The 13,427-nt window shown below is 49.4% G+C and overlaps 1 protein-coding gene across 3 annotated transcripts in view; it reads left to right on the top strand.

Annotated features, from left to right (window-relative positions):
- LOC141917805 (CBP80/20-dependent translation initiation factor-like) overlaps positions 1 to 13,427 on the top strand; it is a 215,477-nt gene that overhangs the window by 185,869 nt on the left and 16,181 nt on the right. For 2 of the 3 annotated variants that reach the window (XM_074811346.1, XM_074811345.1), the window contains exon 11: positions 1,093 to 1,248. In XM_074811346.1, the coding sequence (XP_074667447.1) occupies positions 1,093 to 1,248 (156 nt within the window). Of the gene's footprint in view, positions 1 to 1,092; positions 1,249 to 8,606; positions 8,903 to 13,427 lie in introns of those variants that run through there. The other variant, XM_074811347.1, reaches the window with a different exon arrangement.

The raw sequence follows: 13,427 nt of genomic DNA, 5'->3' as shown, positions 1-13,427 counted from the left end.
ATAAACTGAGATGAAAAAGATATAAGATAATTTATTTAGTTGCTGGATTTCAAATGTTGTGCAACCCACACTGGGAACACACAGTGTTGAGAACAAACTTGTCCTGTTCTTGAATTTTCCCCTACTTAGTGTCTACTAATTTTTAATACCAAGGAAAGGTCACTATAGAGAAAAACAAGCAAAGTCACGTGGGACATCTTGCAAGAAACTCTTCAGCATCACTGAGAGCCCAGGGAAACCCTCTTGGCTCTGAGTGCGATGCACTCTCCTGTGCCATCTCCTAGAAAGGTTTTTATTTGCTTTTCTGTGTTGCCCCTTGCTCTTTGCCACACACACCCAACACATACAACCCTTTTCATATCCTGCCTTCAGGCAAACCCCTTTTTTTCTCCCCAGCTGGAGGACTGATGGGGAGGCAGCTATGTCCCTGCACACTTCCTCCTGACGTTGCTTCATAAATAACGTCATTCGGATAATCCTTGGTCATGGCAACCATCAGCTCAGGAGCAGGGTGACATTTTAATGCCAAGCCCGGGCTGCCCTGATCTTCTTCTGGTTGGTCAGGGAGACAGTCTCTGCCATAATTTTGTGAGACCCCAGGGAGCAACCAGGCCATTAGGATGCCCCTGGCCAGACACTGGGTCTGCTGAAGATACTGGAATGAATGGGCTGGTCAGGTCCACCTGGACCACCAAGCCCAGCATGGCCACCAGCGTTCCTCCTGCATTTCATTTAACCTCTTCGTTGCTGCTTGTATTTAATCTTGGTTGTGCATATGAAAAAGAGTCCCTGTGTCTGTCTGAGGGGGAGGGCAGGGCACAGAGGACGCCATCTCTAGCACAAGCCGTGACAGTTATTGCAGGGGTTGGTGATATTTCTACAGTACCTGCTTTCTGGTGGCTTTGTTATGTTGAAATTCCAGCCACTCTGTGTGCGTTATCTCCCCGCTGTTACTAAAGAGTCAGTCTGTCTGTCTTCCTCCCCCCACCCTGAGTTTCAGTTTCCTCCTAATTCTCTCTCTAGACAGCCGTTGCCTCTCCCATGGCGATGCGGTTTTGCTGATGCAGCCTGTTGTCTCTGTCCCTCTTGCAGAAGGATTTCACCATGAGGGAGGAGTTGCAGCAGCAGGATGTGGAGCACTGGCTGGGATTCATCACCTTTCTCTGCGAAGTCTTTGGCACCATGAGGAGCAGCACTGGAGAGCCCTTTCGAGTCCTTGTCTGCCCCATTTATACCTGTCTCAGGGAGGTAAATGCCTTCAGAGATTGTTCTTCTTCACTGACGGGCCAAGCCATTGCGTTGCAGTGCTGAGGTGCCCATGATTCATAGATATTTGCTTTATGATTCCTAGAGGTTTGCTTTGCCAGCATCAACACTTCTCACCCCAAAAGTACCTGCATCTGCAGGGATGCTTGGCTTTTCCTGCATACCATGTTTCTGGTAATTAAAAGCACGTGCTCCAAGCAAGACCCCTTTGTCCAAGAGTTTGCAAAGCTCAACAGTTGGGATTGCAAACCCAACGTTTGAGTTTGCAAATCCCAACGTTGCAAAAATCCCCACCAAAGGGATTTTAAAAGCTTCTTAAAAGCAGGTGAAGCCACCTGGATAGATGAGACAGACTGACAGGAGGAAAGAGGGAGAGAGGTGAGGTCCCATATGTCCTTACTCCTCACCTAGTACAGCAGAAACCCAGTCCTGCAACCAAAGTTGGGGACATTTCAGAGCCTGAGCTCCCCATGGTTCAGGCTGGTGGCATAAACCTTGGTGAGGACAAACAGAAAAGGCAACTCAAGTGTTAATGTTCAATAGAGAAGGAGAGGGCTTTCCCCCATCCTATTTTAAAGATGGTTTTGTCTCCTGATGCTGTCTGTAGAAGACTTTCTCAGAAAAATCTGCCTTGTTGCCCAAGGTTGGAGCTGTGAATCTCAAATTGTCAGTAGTGCTTCTGTCAGGCCATAAATAACTCGCTGTAAAATAAGTTCTCTGCTAGACCTTGGGCAACAGAAGGATAAAGAAACTGTCAGCGATGACTTTTTTACATGCATGGGAAGTTTTCTCTGAATGCAAACACATCATAAACATTTTGTCTTTGCAGTAATATTGTGGGTAGGGTTCACAGACAGTGACTGTAGCAGTGAGGAAGACTCCACACATCGTGACGAGGCACACATATCCAGAGGAGGAAGTGGGAGAGGGATGCTAAGAATAGCCTAACTTCCCCAAAATCTCTGCCCACAGTGGTATGTGTCACCTTATGGGGAAGATCTTGGCATCTAGCAAAGTCCCCGTTTCCCTCCACTTCCCATCACAGTCATGACACAACCCAGCCCTGATTCTGCCAGGATTTTTCCCTGCCCACTCCTGTCTGCCCTCACCATTCCGTCATGGTCCCTCTTGTCACCTTGCCAGTATGTAGGGACACAGTGGTGATCTAGAGGTGTGCAGAAGGACATGAATTTCACGTATCAGGGATATTTTTTGCTACAGGGAAGCTTCATTAAAAGCCTTTACTAATCAAAACATCATGCATAAATTTGCTTCTTAAAAATACCTCTCTCTGTTCCTTAGCAGGACAGCTCTGTCCCCGTGGTGTCATTTGTCAGAGAAGAAGACTCTTAGCTTAGCTTACATGGGTGAGCCTGAGTCTTCCAGGTCTTCTGCCCCAAAATAGTTGATCTGTGACTGCTCACTCTGCAGGGTTGTGACCTTGACTCACAATATTCCTCTTCCATGGCTCTGGGATGGGTTTTCGTCTTGCCGCCATTTTTTGCCACTGTCAGCTAATCCTGATACACAGGGCCAACCCAGGAGAACAGAACCACCTATTTATCAGCCGTGATAGGTGCCATGCACTGAGATGGTTGCCAGAGCCAAAGCCAGGCTGTAGACACAGCCAAGGAGGTAGTGGTGAGCTCTTCCAGCTGCACCCAGGAGAGGACAGGGACATTTGCACAGGCTGGCCCTGCTGGGTGCTCCAAGAGATGATGGAAACTCCCTGATTGTGCAGAGTGCTCATCCCTTGATAAGCTTCATGAAACACATAGGCTGGTGTCCCAGGGCAGGAGGGGGTGTCAGCATGGCCTATAAGCTTTGGCACCTCCACTTGCCTCGGGACAGGTTCACAAGGTGTAGTAGCACTCACCATGGTTTTTTTCCCCTTCCTGCTGATCAGCACATACATCCTGGTGTACAATCTCAGCCCCTCACTCCTAACTCCTTCCCCCTTGGGCATCCCCCAGAAAAGCCCCTCCATGTTGCCCACAATCATGCTTAGCTCCCTCTGCCTCCATCCACCCATCCTTTGAGGATAAAACATTACCAGAGGCGAGATGATAACATCTCTCCCTCTGCCTGTCCTTTCAGCTCCTCTTGCTTTTTTTTTTTTCTCTGTCTTTTTTTTTTTTTTTTCCATTTTCCCTTTTCCTTTATAGCTTTGGCAGACTCAGCCAAAGGTCAGCGAGGGAGTGAGCAAGAGGAAGGGAAAAGTTGCCTGATAAATGAGGCAGGAATGTCTCTTCCCTTCCCCCTGCAAAGCTTCCTCTCTCCAGCTCCTTTCCCCCCAAATAAAAGCTTATTAACACCATCATTAGTTGTGGAGCTGGGCCAGGTGGGAGGAAGCGAGGATGGCAGTGAGGACATCCGTGCTGGGTAGCCCAGTGAGGAGGAGCTGGGGACGTGGCTGGGGCATCAGGTGGCAATGCTGGTGTTATTTATTGAGCAGTGTGGGTTGGTTTTTTGGGCTGGGGAAAAAAAAAAATCAAAAGAGAAGTTCATTTCAGCAAGGCTGGAATGATAAATGCTGGGATTTGCTGGCTAATTGAACCAACATTCATCACCGTCCTCAGGGAAGCAGACAGATGGCTGCATTTTGATGTCAGCCACAGGAACGGGTGTTTAATCACGGCAAAGGAAATTTGGGTCAGAGCTGCCGCTTTGCCTGGGCAAGGTTTCAGGAGCCAAGGGAGTGGCTGTGCCCCTTGGCACAAACATGGTCCACACATAGTCCCCGTCCTGGGGGCCTCTGCCACATCCTCCTCTGCGCTCATTGCCTAAGCTGCCTGCTGGAAAACAGGGTGAGGGGAGAAGGAAGGGTCTACCACCGTGTCTGACATGGTGACTGCCTCTCCCAGGAGCTAGATCCCCAAAGAATCAAAAAGTTTAATTTCCAGAACCATTCTGAGGGTTTGGGGTGAGATTTGTACAGGCAGAGACTGTCTTCACAACAAGATCTAGTGGGGTCAACGTTGGGATTTTAGGCAAAGAGATGGTTTGCCAAGAGAAGTAAAAGGTGGGTCTATCTCTCATTAAAATGGTTTGATGGAGCACAGTGAGTTTGGATGGTGGTTTGGATCAAAACACGTTTTTCTGCTTGGAAAGTGCATAGTTTAGGTTGGAGAAGGGAAATGGATGCCCAAGCTCAGCCCAAAGATCAACATTGAAGGCAGTTGGGGGAAAGGAGGGATTTTTATGGTGACCAGAGGGGAGCCCTTTGCAGATGAGAACCAGAGGACTATTGCAGCCATCAAATCTGGGTAGTCTGGGAAAAGAATAACAAAGCAGAGAACTCAAATAGAAATAAAAGAAAGAGCTTTCCTCCTGTTCTTCCCTCGGAACTTCAGGGAATCGAGGGCAAGCTGGAAGAAGGCGTTGTTCCTGGGGAAAGGCTTTCCCCAGGGATGGTTGTGCTGCAGCCAGGGCACCACGGGCTTGGCTCTTGCCAGATTCCAGCCCTGGCTGTCCTTACATGGGACCAGTGGTGGCATCTTCCAGGACCACATTCCCCCGCAAGTCTTTTATCTGTCTCAATGAAAACACTTTTAGCAGTTTTAGGAAGTTGTCCTGCCTCCCATGCTTGATGGTCTAAGCAAGAGGGATGTCCCACTCTTTTCCCAGTCCTACAGCCCATGTGCTCTCAACTCTGGCCTCACTTTATCTTGCAAAACCACACCAAATTTCTCCCTGTACATCTCCTTCTGCCCCTCCAGGATGGTGGGGAGTGAACATGCTGACATCCTTGCTGCCCTGAAGCCTCTGCCCCATGCCCAAACACCGAGGGCCACGTTCAGCCCCGCTCCAACAATACTTCATGTTGCACATCCCCCAAAACCAACTAAAACCAGGAGAACAACCAAGGGACTTTGGTTCTTGCAGCCTGGCCATATTTCTTCTTTTCTGTGGCCTTCAGCAGAGTCAGCAAAATGTAGAAAATGGGTTAAGACCAGGGACCAGCAAATGTCAGCTGAACCATCAGTGGGGCAGGAACACTCCAGAGCCCTGTGCCTGGTGCAACAAGTGCCCCATGTCTACTGAAGATGTAGAGATAATAAATAATATTATTTGCCATCTATTGTTCACTGATTATCACCACTTTGGCCTTTCCTATCTCTTTTCTAAGCATGGTTGGAGCTGGCTGTTCTTCATCCAGCTCTGTGCTGCCCATGGCTGCGTGTGTGTCAATGGATTTGGCATGGGCCAGCCCAGCTCGCTGCCCTCCCTGCTTCATCTCCTGGTGCTGCTGGGGAGGCGAAGCATTAAGACTGGGTCCTGAGGGCCCAGCTCTTGGTGATGGCTGTGGTCTGCAGGGAAGGAAGTATTGTAGCCAGCTTGGAGCCATGGTCATGCTCTGCAGAAGCCAGGACAGATGAGTAGTGTCGGGAGGTTTGGCTCCTCTTGTGTCTCGATCTCCTCTTCAGTGGATGTTGTTGGGACACCAACCCAGGAGGTGCCCCTGGGTCTGGAAGCTGCCACCTTCCTGCCAGCCCTCTGCCAGGAGGAGCCACTTCCAGCCAAGGTGGTTGGTGCTTTGGATGCATTTGTTTATTTTTATGATGCCATTCAGCAGTCAGACCTGGCTTTACAGCCAGGTAACCTGAGCAGTTGCCTATGGCAGCAGATCAAAGAGGTGGAAAAACTGGCTTGCAGGACCTAAAGCTCTAGAAGATGCCAGGTGGTGATGTCACTGTGGTCCCCTCAAGGCACCTTGCTGATTAGGGTCCCACAAGGGCAAGCAACACAGGGTGGGCTCTGCCCCCTCTCACCCCCCATAATAACCCTATCCCACCTCTTACTCATGCCCCTGTGCTCTTCCCCTGTGCAGGACTTGTTTCTTGTTGAATGTTTAAGGTTCCTCTTGACTCCTTCCTCCAGCCTGCTGAGGTCCCTCTGGATGGCAGCTCCTCAAGCACTGGTCATCTACAAACCTCACAAGAGCATGCTCCTCACCTCCTCCAGATCATGGCTAAGGATAGACCATAAACAGGGCAGGTCCTGGGATAGACACCTCAGTACTCCTCATCACTGGCCTCTAGGCAGAGTTGGGTTGTAACCCAATAGCCCAATAACCCTCTGAGCCCAACCATCAAACCCACCAGTTTTTTTACCCATCTGGTTGTCCACCTGTGATGTCCTAGCTTGGATACAAGGGGATTGGATTCCAGGGGTGACAGGAAGCAGCCTTGCTGCGGCATCGTCCCACTCTCAGCACTCACAGGTGCATCGGACAGGGCTGTTGGGGCAGGTTTGGAGCAAACTCCAGGAAGCAGCTAGTCACAGAGAGACTAATTAAACTGCAAAACTCCTTCGTGCAGGAGGCTGTGGCTGCAGGACCAATTCATGGAGGTCCCTCCAGCTTGAGCAGGTTATTGCTGCTAGGGCTGGGTGGGTACCCTGGGGGTATCAACCTGAGAATGACCACCCATAAGGGAGATGTGACCTGACCTAAGAGACATGCTTTTATGGTCTTATTACCAACTCTGGGGACTGAGGGCAGCCCCCAGAAGTGGTGAATCAGCCCCACAGAGGCAGCAGGGAGCAGACCTGGCAGGCTGGCAGCAGGCAGAACAGTTGCTCCTCTGCAGGAGTTGTCTCCTACCTCCAGTCTGGTTGGCAGAAACGGTCCCATTTCAGCATCATTTAAAATCTTGGCACACTCCCATTGCTTCCCTGCCTTGGTACACACTGCTAACTGAAAGCCTCAGGGTGGTGGTGCAGGGAGGATAAATACTCCCTGTCTAATTGCCTTTCCCCCACATCTGAGTCTGCCGTGCAGCATGTAGACAGGTATCCACTCCCCTCCCTTCTCTTAGTGCCTGTTATCTCCTGGGGTCATTCTGTGTAATTTAGCAAAATATACTAACACTGAAATTAACATCTAAACTTCAAGAGGGCACTGCCTTTTCACTGTCTCCTTCAGAGGAAGAGAGGAAAACCTTCCCGACTGCAGTCAGATGAGTGGAGAAGGTGGTGCTGTTTGGAAAAGAAAATTGTATCTTAATATGTTGGGGTTTTTTTTAATCACTCTCACTTTTTAAAAAGCATCAGGCTTTTGAGTCAAAAAAGGGTCTTTGACAGTGTAATGAGATGCTAGGATTTTTAAGATTATTTTCCTAGTCAGAGAATGAGACAGAATTTTTCCTTTATCAAATGAGCAAAGGCACCAAGGGGGATGGATCTTGAACCCACACCACCCTTCCACCCAGGTAGCTCCATAAGGCCAGATCTAACTGGAGAAAATAAGTCCTCTATGAAGAAGGGGACTTATTTCCTCATAAATATCTCCTTCTGTTTCCCCCATCTAGTTCTGCAAAAATCAGTGGTTTGGTATCCAGTCTGGTGGGACTGGGACAAACTGGGAAGTGGTTTGTAGGGGGAAAGGATGGAGGAGGGATGAGGGATGCAGACATGAGAGGGAAGGTATGCCAGGGAAGGAGGGAGAAAGAGGAGACTTGGGGTCAGGGACATGGGAAGGAAGGAGAAATAGGGAGGACAAACAAGTGAGGAAATGTTGTGGGAATCCAGAAGAGGAGGACTGAAGACCTGGAAGAGCTGGGAGAAAAGTATGGGATTTGGAGCAAGCAGTGTACACTGATGTGTGGGGTGATGTAGACCTTCAGAGCCGTGGATGGGAGCAGGGATCTGCAAAGAGGAGAGACAGGTGTGTGTCTGTCTGTAGGACCACACTCCCAGAAGGGATGGATGTCCCCGTTCCTCCGTGCCTGCTGTGCAATAAATAAATAAATAGCTGTGCAAAAAGCTCCCATGCACCCAGACACACACACCCACACCCACCCATAGCTGCTCTGGTAAAAGGAGTGTGGGTATTATTTGGGAGCAGATGAGGACAGACTAAAACAAGGAGGGCTGCACAATGCCTTTGAGCCCAGCTGCTCTGTTTGTTGAGTATTTTATGTGAAGGAACATATATTCTTGAAAAGCTGAAGGACTCATTTAGTCACAGCATTAAAACTGTAATAGCGTATTTTAAATAGGGGAGGGGAAATGCCACCCTTGTTTCTCTGGGACCCATGGAGAAGGCAGAAGAAGCAATTAGGACAGATAAAGAAATGAAGCTAGATACCATCTCACAGGATGGTCCCTCCTCCTTGTGTGGCTTTGTTTTTCTCCTTCGCCCTCTGTACCAGGCATTGTTAGTTCCCAAAAACCCTTTCAATGGGATGTAAACACAACTATTTGTGTCTGCCGCCATGCGCTCTCTCCCTCCGCAGAGCCAGGAAAGCAGAGAGCGTCCGGCAAGCCAGGGTTGAGCCCGTCGCAATCAAGCGCGATGGTCTCACCACTGGTTTTTTCCATGCTTTTTGTTTCCTCAGGACCCTTGTGATGAGATCACATCCTCCTCTCCCAGGATTATTATATCTTTGGACAGGCAGGATGAAGCCGGCCGTCTGGGTGGCTCGGTCTCCCTGTGCATGCAGACTGGGTGGTTCTGTCTATCTCTCATCCACCTTCAGATCCTGAAGGTCCATCTCCAGCCAGGGGATGTGTAACCACCTGTCCTGGTTTAGCTAGGATAGGGTTAAGTTTCCCCAGCAGTGGGGGGAAGCTCTAGATGGGTTATTCAATACCATGCTGACGTCACCTCCTGGCACCCAAGCGCGGGAGCATGGGAGAATCAGTGATCGCGTGTGTTATGCCATCTCTCTGCTCTTACTGCTGTATCGTTTGATATCTTGCTCTGTTCATTGTTGTTACTGTTACTGTTATTGTGATTGTTGTTGTTTGTTTTGTTGCTGTTGCACTGTTGTATTAAACCTCTCCTTATCTCAGCCCCGGGGCTTTGTATTTCACTCCCTTTGTGGGGGAGGGGCAGCGGCCACGTGGTCTCGGACCCCGGCAGGGACTAAACCACCACACCACCAGGCTACTGTTGGCCTGCAGTGTCTGGGTTGATAAGTGACCAGATTTTCTTCATCATTGTCTCCAGTAATTGCCTCTTAATGGTTTCCATCTTCACAGGAATCCCTTCTGCTGTTCCAGATCTGGGGAGAGAGTCATGTTTCATGGTTTCCCTTGTCTACAGTGGAAAGGAGTAGGAGGAGTTTCCCATGACTGGGTACAGGGTTTTGTTCTTCTGGCCTTAATTCAATTTGCTGTTAAGTATCTCTGAGTTCCTCAGGAGCCTGACAAGGAGGATAACCAACATTTTGGTTTACTTGATGCAATAAACAAACTAATCTCTTCTTACCATCCTCCCAGGGAGTCCTGCTTGGGTAATAGGAGAACAGAAGTTTCCTCCTCAGCTGAGAGCAGAACATCACTGTAAAAAGAGTAGGTGCCACCAAACAAACTCCTTCAAGTTGTCCAAAATATGTTATGGAAAGTGCCTCCTATGGACACAGCTCTCAACGCAGCCATGCTGGCGTGAGCAGCTCCATCCCAGAGCTCCTTCCCCCCTGTGCCACCTCCTCTGGGCAGCTGCTTGTGGGACCAGCACCCATGCTGGTGGCCTCTTCCTAATGGAGCAGCATGAGTTGCTGTCAGCATATTCTCACCCAGGCTGAGACCAGGCCACCCTGGTCAGGGAACTGGGAAGAGGGACCTCTCCATGAGATGCATTGGCTGGTGGCACCTTGTGCATCTTTAGTGGGCTTGAAGATCCCCAGAGAGACATGAGCAGAAGGATGTGTGGAGAGAAGCATCATTGCTAGTGGATGCAGCCTGACGCTCTCCCAGCTCAGCTGGATTTTTGGAGCCCAACAAATAACATTTTGGAGCATGGCAGAGCTTGTGCCTTGTGCAGAGATCAGCACAGGCAGCTCCATAAAGGAAAGATTTTCCCCAAAACTGTGTGTTTTGCGAACCTCAGCATCAAATGGGTGAGCAGAGAAGATGCTACTTATGCCTGTGGACTTCTAAAGGGCTTCTGTTTCCAAGTGCTCACTTGTTTCTTCTCTAGGGAAAGGTCTCACCTGACTTCCCTAGCTCCCGGGGTATGCTCAGAGAGGGCCTCGGTACCCCTTTAGAGAAGGTGGCACTGGCACAGCTTGTTGGTGGGTGCAGGATCAGCCCACGAACAAGCCCTTCTGATGTCCTGGGTCGAGGAGCTGATACTTCTAATGGGAGCAGATTGTAGAAATCCTGAAATTGGCCTTGCTGGTGGAGTTTTTCATACTTACTCATCCCCCACACCCTTGTTTGTACTTTGCATTTTCCCCAGTCTTGGCTGTTTCCGTGCCTTAAGACAATAAGAAAAGTGGAGTTGTAGCAATTGCTTGTAGCTCAGAGAAGTGTGTAACTCTCCCCATGCAGAGCAGCCAAGCAGTCCCATGGATCTTATCTCAGACATCTTCCTTAAAGACTTGCGAGAGTAGGTTGATAAGGGCCCACTGGAAAAGCAGAAAATTGCTATTGATATCTTTCTGCAGAGAGCTTGTGCAGTGCAGCAGAACTGGCTTGTGCTCCCAGGAGGACCCATCTAGCAGACCGCAGGGCTTCCAGGAGGTTTTTGGGGCAGGAGTTCCCCAGCTGTGGTCCATTAGACCACCAAGAATGCCTGCAGAGCCGTGTCAGCAGGACAGCACTCCCTGCACCTTAACAGCGCTCCTGGTTGTAGGGGATGATCATAGAACCATAGAATCACAGAATGGTTTGGATTGGAAGGGACCTTTAAAGGTCATCCAGTCCAACCCCCCTGCAATGGGCAGGGACATCTTCCACTAGATCAGGTTGCTCAGAGCCTCGTTCAACCTGACCTGGAATGTATCCAGGGATGGGGCATCTACCACCTCTCTGGGCAACCTGTTCCAGTGTTTCACCATCCTCATCATAAAAAATGTCTCCCTTCTATCTAGTCTGAATCTCCCCTCTTTTAGTTTAAAACCGTTACCCCTTGTCCTATGGCTACAGGCCCTACTAAAAAGTCTGTCCCCATCTTTTTTACAAGCCCTCTTATAAGGGGGTCTCTGTGATGATCCTGACCACGGAGCTGAAACAGATCCATCTTGTTGAGGACAAAGTCCGCCATGGTTCTTCCCAAAGACTCCTTTGGTTAAAAACAGGACTGGGAAGCACCATCTCTCCTGCGCCCTTTCAGGTACAGTATGTTCATTCTGCTTAAGCTGAGTGGCACAAGTAGCTGTTTTTTTCCTTCTTCCTAATTGAAATATGTCTCTGTTTTCACATGTTGCCTCATTTTATACCAGTGAGCTGGTTGCTACACCTGGATGATGCGTTTGCAACACATTGGTTCTTCTGCGGTCATGGTCCACACTCCCTGGGGGGAATACTGTCAGGCACCTCCTCATGACCTACACGTTAGATGAAAAGCATACCTGTGGGCAGGGAACGCAGAGTGGTTGCAAGGCTGGAGCTTAATGCCCCAAGCTGTCTGGATGTCCATGCTTGTTGCCACCTGGATGGATGAACCTGAGATGCCCGTTGGGGAGCTGGGGCAAGCGGCATGTGGGCTGCAGTCAGTCCAGCTTTCACTGGGTCTCAAAGACATCCCAACATCTCCATGGCTCTGGGTGGATATTGTTAAGCTTTCTGTGCTTTCACGCTGGAGTCATCACCAAAGCATCTGAAAACACTGCATGCTAAGAGGTAATTTGTGGTAAGCGTTGCTTATATGTCATTTTGCAAGTGATATCATACACAATAATTAGTACTGTGCCTTGCAGGAGAAATATCATTGCAGCTGGATGCATTGGGCTGCTCCCACTCCATCTCCTGGGGTGAATTGCTGAAGAACACAATTAAACCTGTGCGGTTTGGTAATAAGGGATTGTGGGCAGGTTCTCTGGTCCTGCTCGTGGCATGGGCACCCCTGAGAATACCAAGTAAGCACTCTAGCTTCTCAGCAGCCCAGATGATCTCAGAGAGCATATAATAAACCCAAATATTTGTGGGTATGTGAATCCCATCAGCTTAGCTCTCTGGTTTGCTCCTGGTGGTCTGCACCACATGCATGTGCATCCATTGCTGTTCAGGAGGACCAAGCTGGTTCTCTCTGTGATGAAGCACAGCTGCAGTTTTGGAGCTTCTTTGTCCCCTCAACTGCTGTTGCATGCCCACCCCATGGAGCTTATGATGCTTACCTCTGCAAAGATGTAAAGAACAGGTTTTGTGGCCATGGAGGCCAGGGGAGACTGGTCCCAGTAGCATGCCACAGAAACCAGCTGCACTCAAGACCCACCCTGCAAGGCACTGCAGCTCCCCCACCTCACACAGCACTTCCAGGAATAGACATTACAATTTATTTTGGGTTGCTTATGAAAATATTTAGCACCCAGAGCCCACCTGGGCGCATTGGCCTCACAGAGGACCTTGCCCAGTGATCCACCTCTCAGCAGGACACAGAAATTTGGAAGAGAGGAATCCCAATATCTTCCACCATTCTGCAAAGCTGCTAGTCCAGCACCAGAAAAAAAAAGTGAGAAGCCTTTCACAACTGGGGTTGGGTATTATATGACTGGTCAGGCAGATTCTGGCATGCAGCCTCCTCTCTTAGGAAATCAAGCAGACTCTTTGTCTGCTTTCCAGCAGGAACTGCTGCTTTCGTTGCCTGGCTTCGCTCAATACAGGGAAAACCGTCTGGAGAGCAAAGGGAAGTTTTTCTCGAAGATAGCCCCAGCCCCTGGGGGATGATTACAGGTTAAACCAAGAAGCGTGTGAGTCTCAGCTCACCTGCCCTGTTGTCTGCCTCGCACACCTTTTTTGATTCCCTTGTCCACGTTCATCAGCCGGTTTGAACTGTGTGGGAACCTAGTGGAGAGGGATAGGATGGTGCCCATGGTGGGATTTGGCCAGATTCACACAGCAGGGACGAGCAGTTATAAATAGTTAAATAAATAATAATTCCAATGTGGGAGTGCTAATTTAATGGGTATAGCATGTTTAGGTTAAAATATTTTAAGTAAATTAGATTGCAAACGATGAATGCAATTGGTTGGGTTCAGGTTTATGGTCATGCAAGTGCCAGTACTTCAGGGTTGTGATTTCCCTGGAGGTCTTGAAGCGTTTGCACCATTTTTTTCTTGCAGTGCCATCAGGGCTGACACAGGAGTCAAAGAGCTTTGGGAAATGCTGTGCTCTTGCTGAAGCAACCACCCCGCTGCTTTGGGGTGCCTGGTGCTCACATGGGGCAGCCATGGGTGGAAATGAAGCACCCTTTGAGAAATACATGCGCGACA

The sequence above is a fragment of the Strix aluco genome, chromosome W (genome assembly GCF_031877795.1).
Source record: "Strix aluco isolate bStrAlu1 chromosome W, bStrAlu1.hap1, whole genome shotgun sequence".
Classification (NCBI taxonomy): Eukaryota; Metazoa; Chordata; class Aves; order Strigiformes; family Strigidae; genus Strix; species Strix aluco.
Note: the sequence above shows the minus strand (reverse complement) of the source record. Positions and strands in the feature narration are given on the sequence as shown.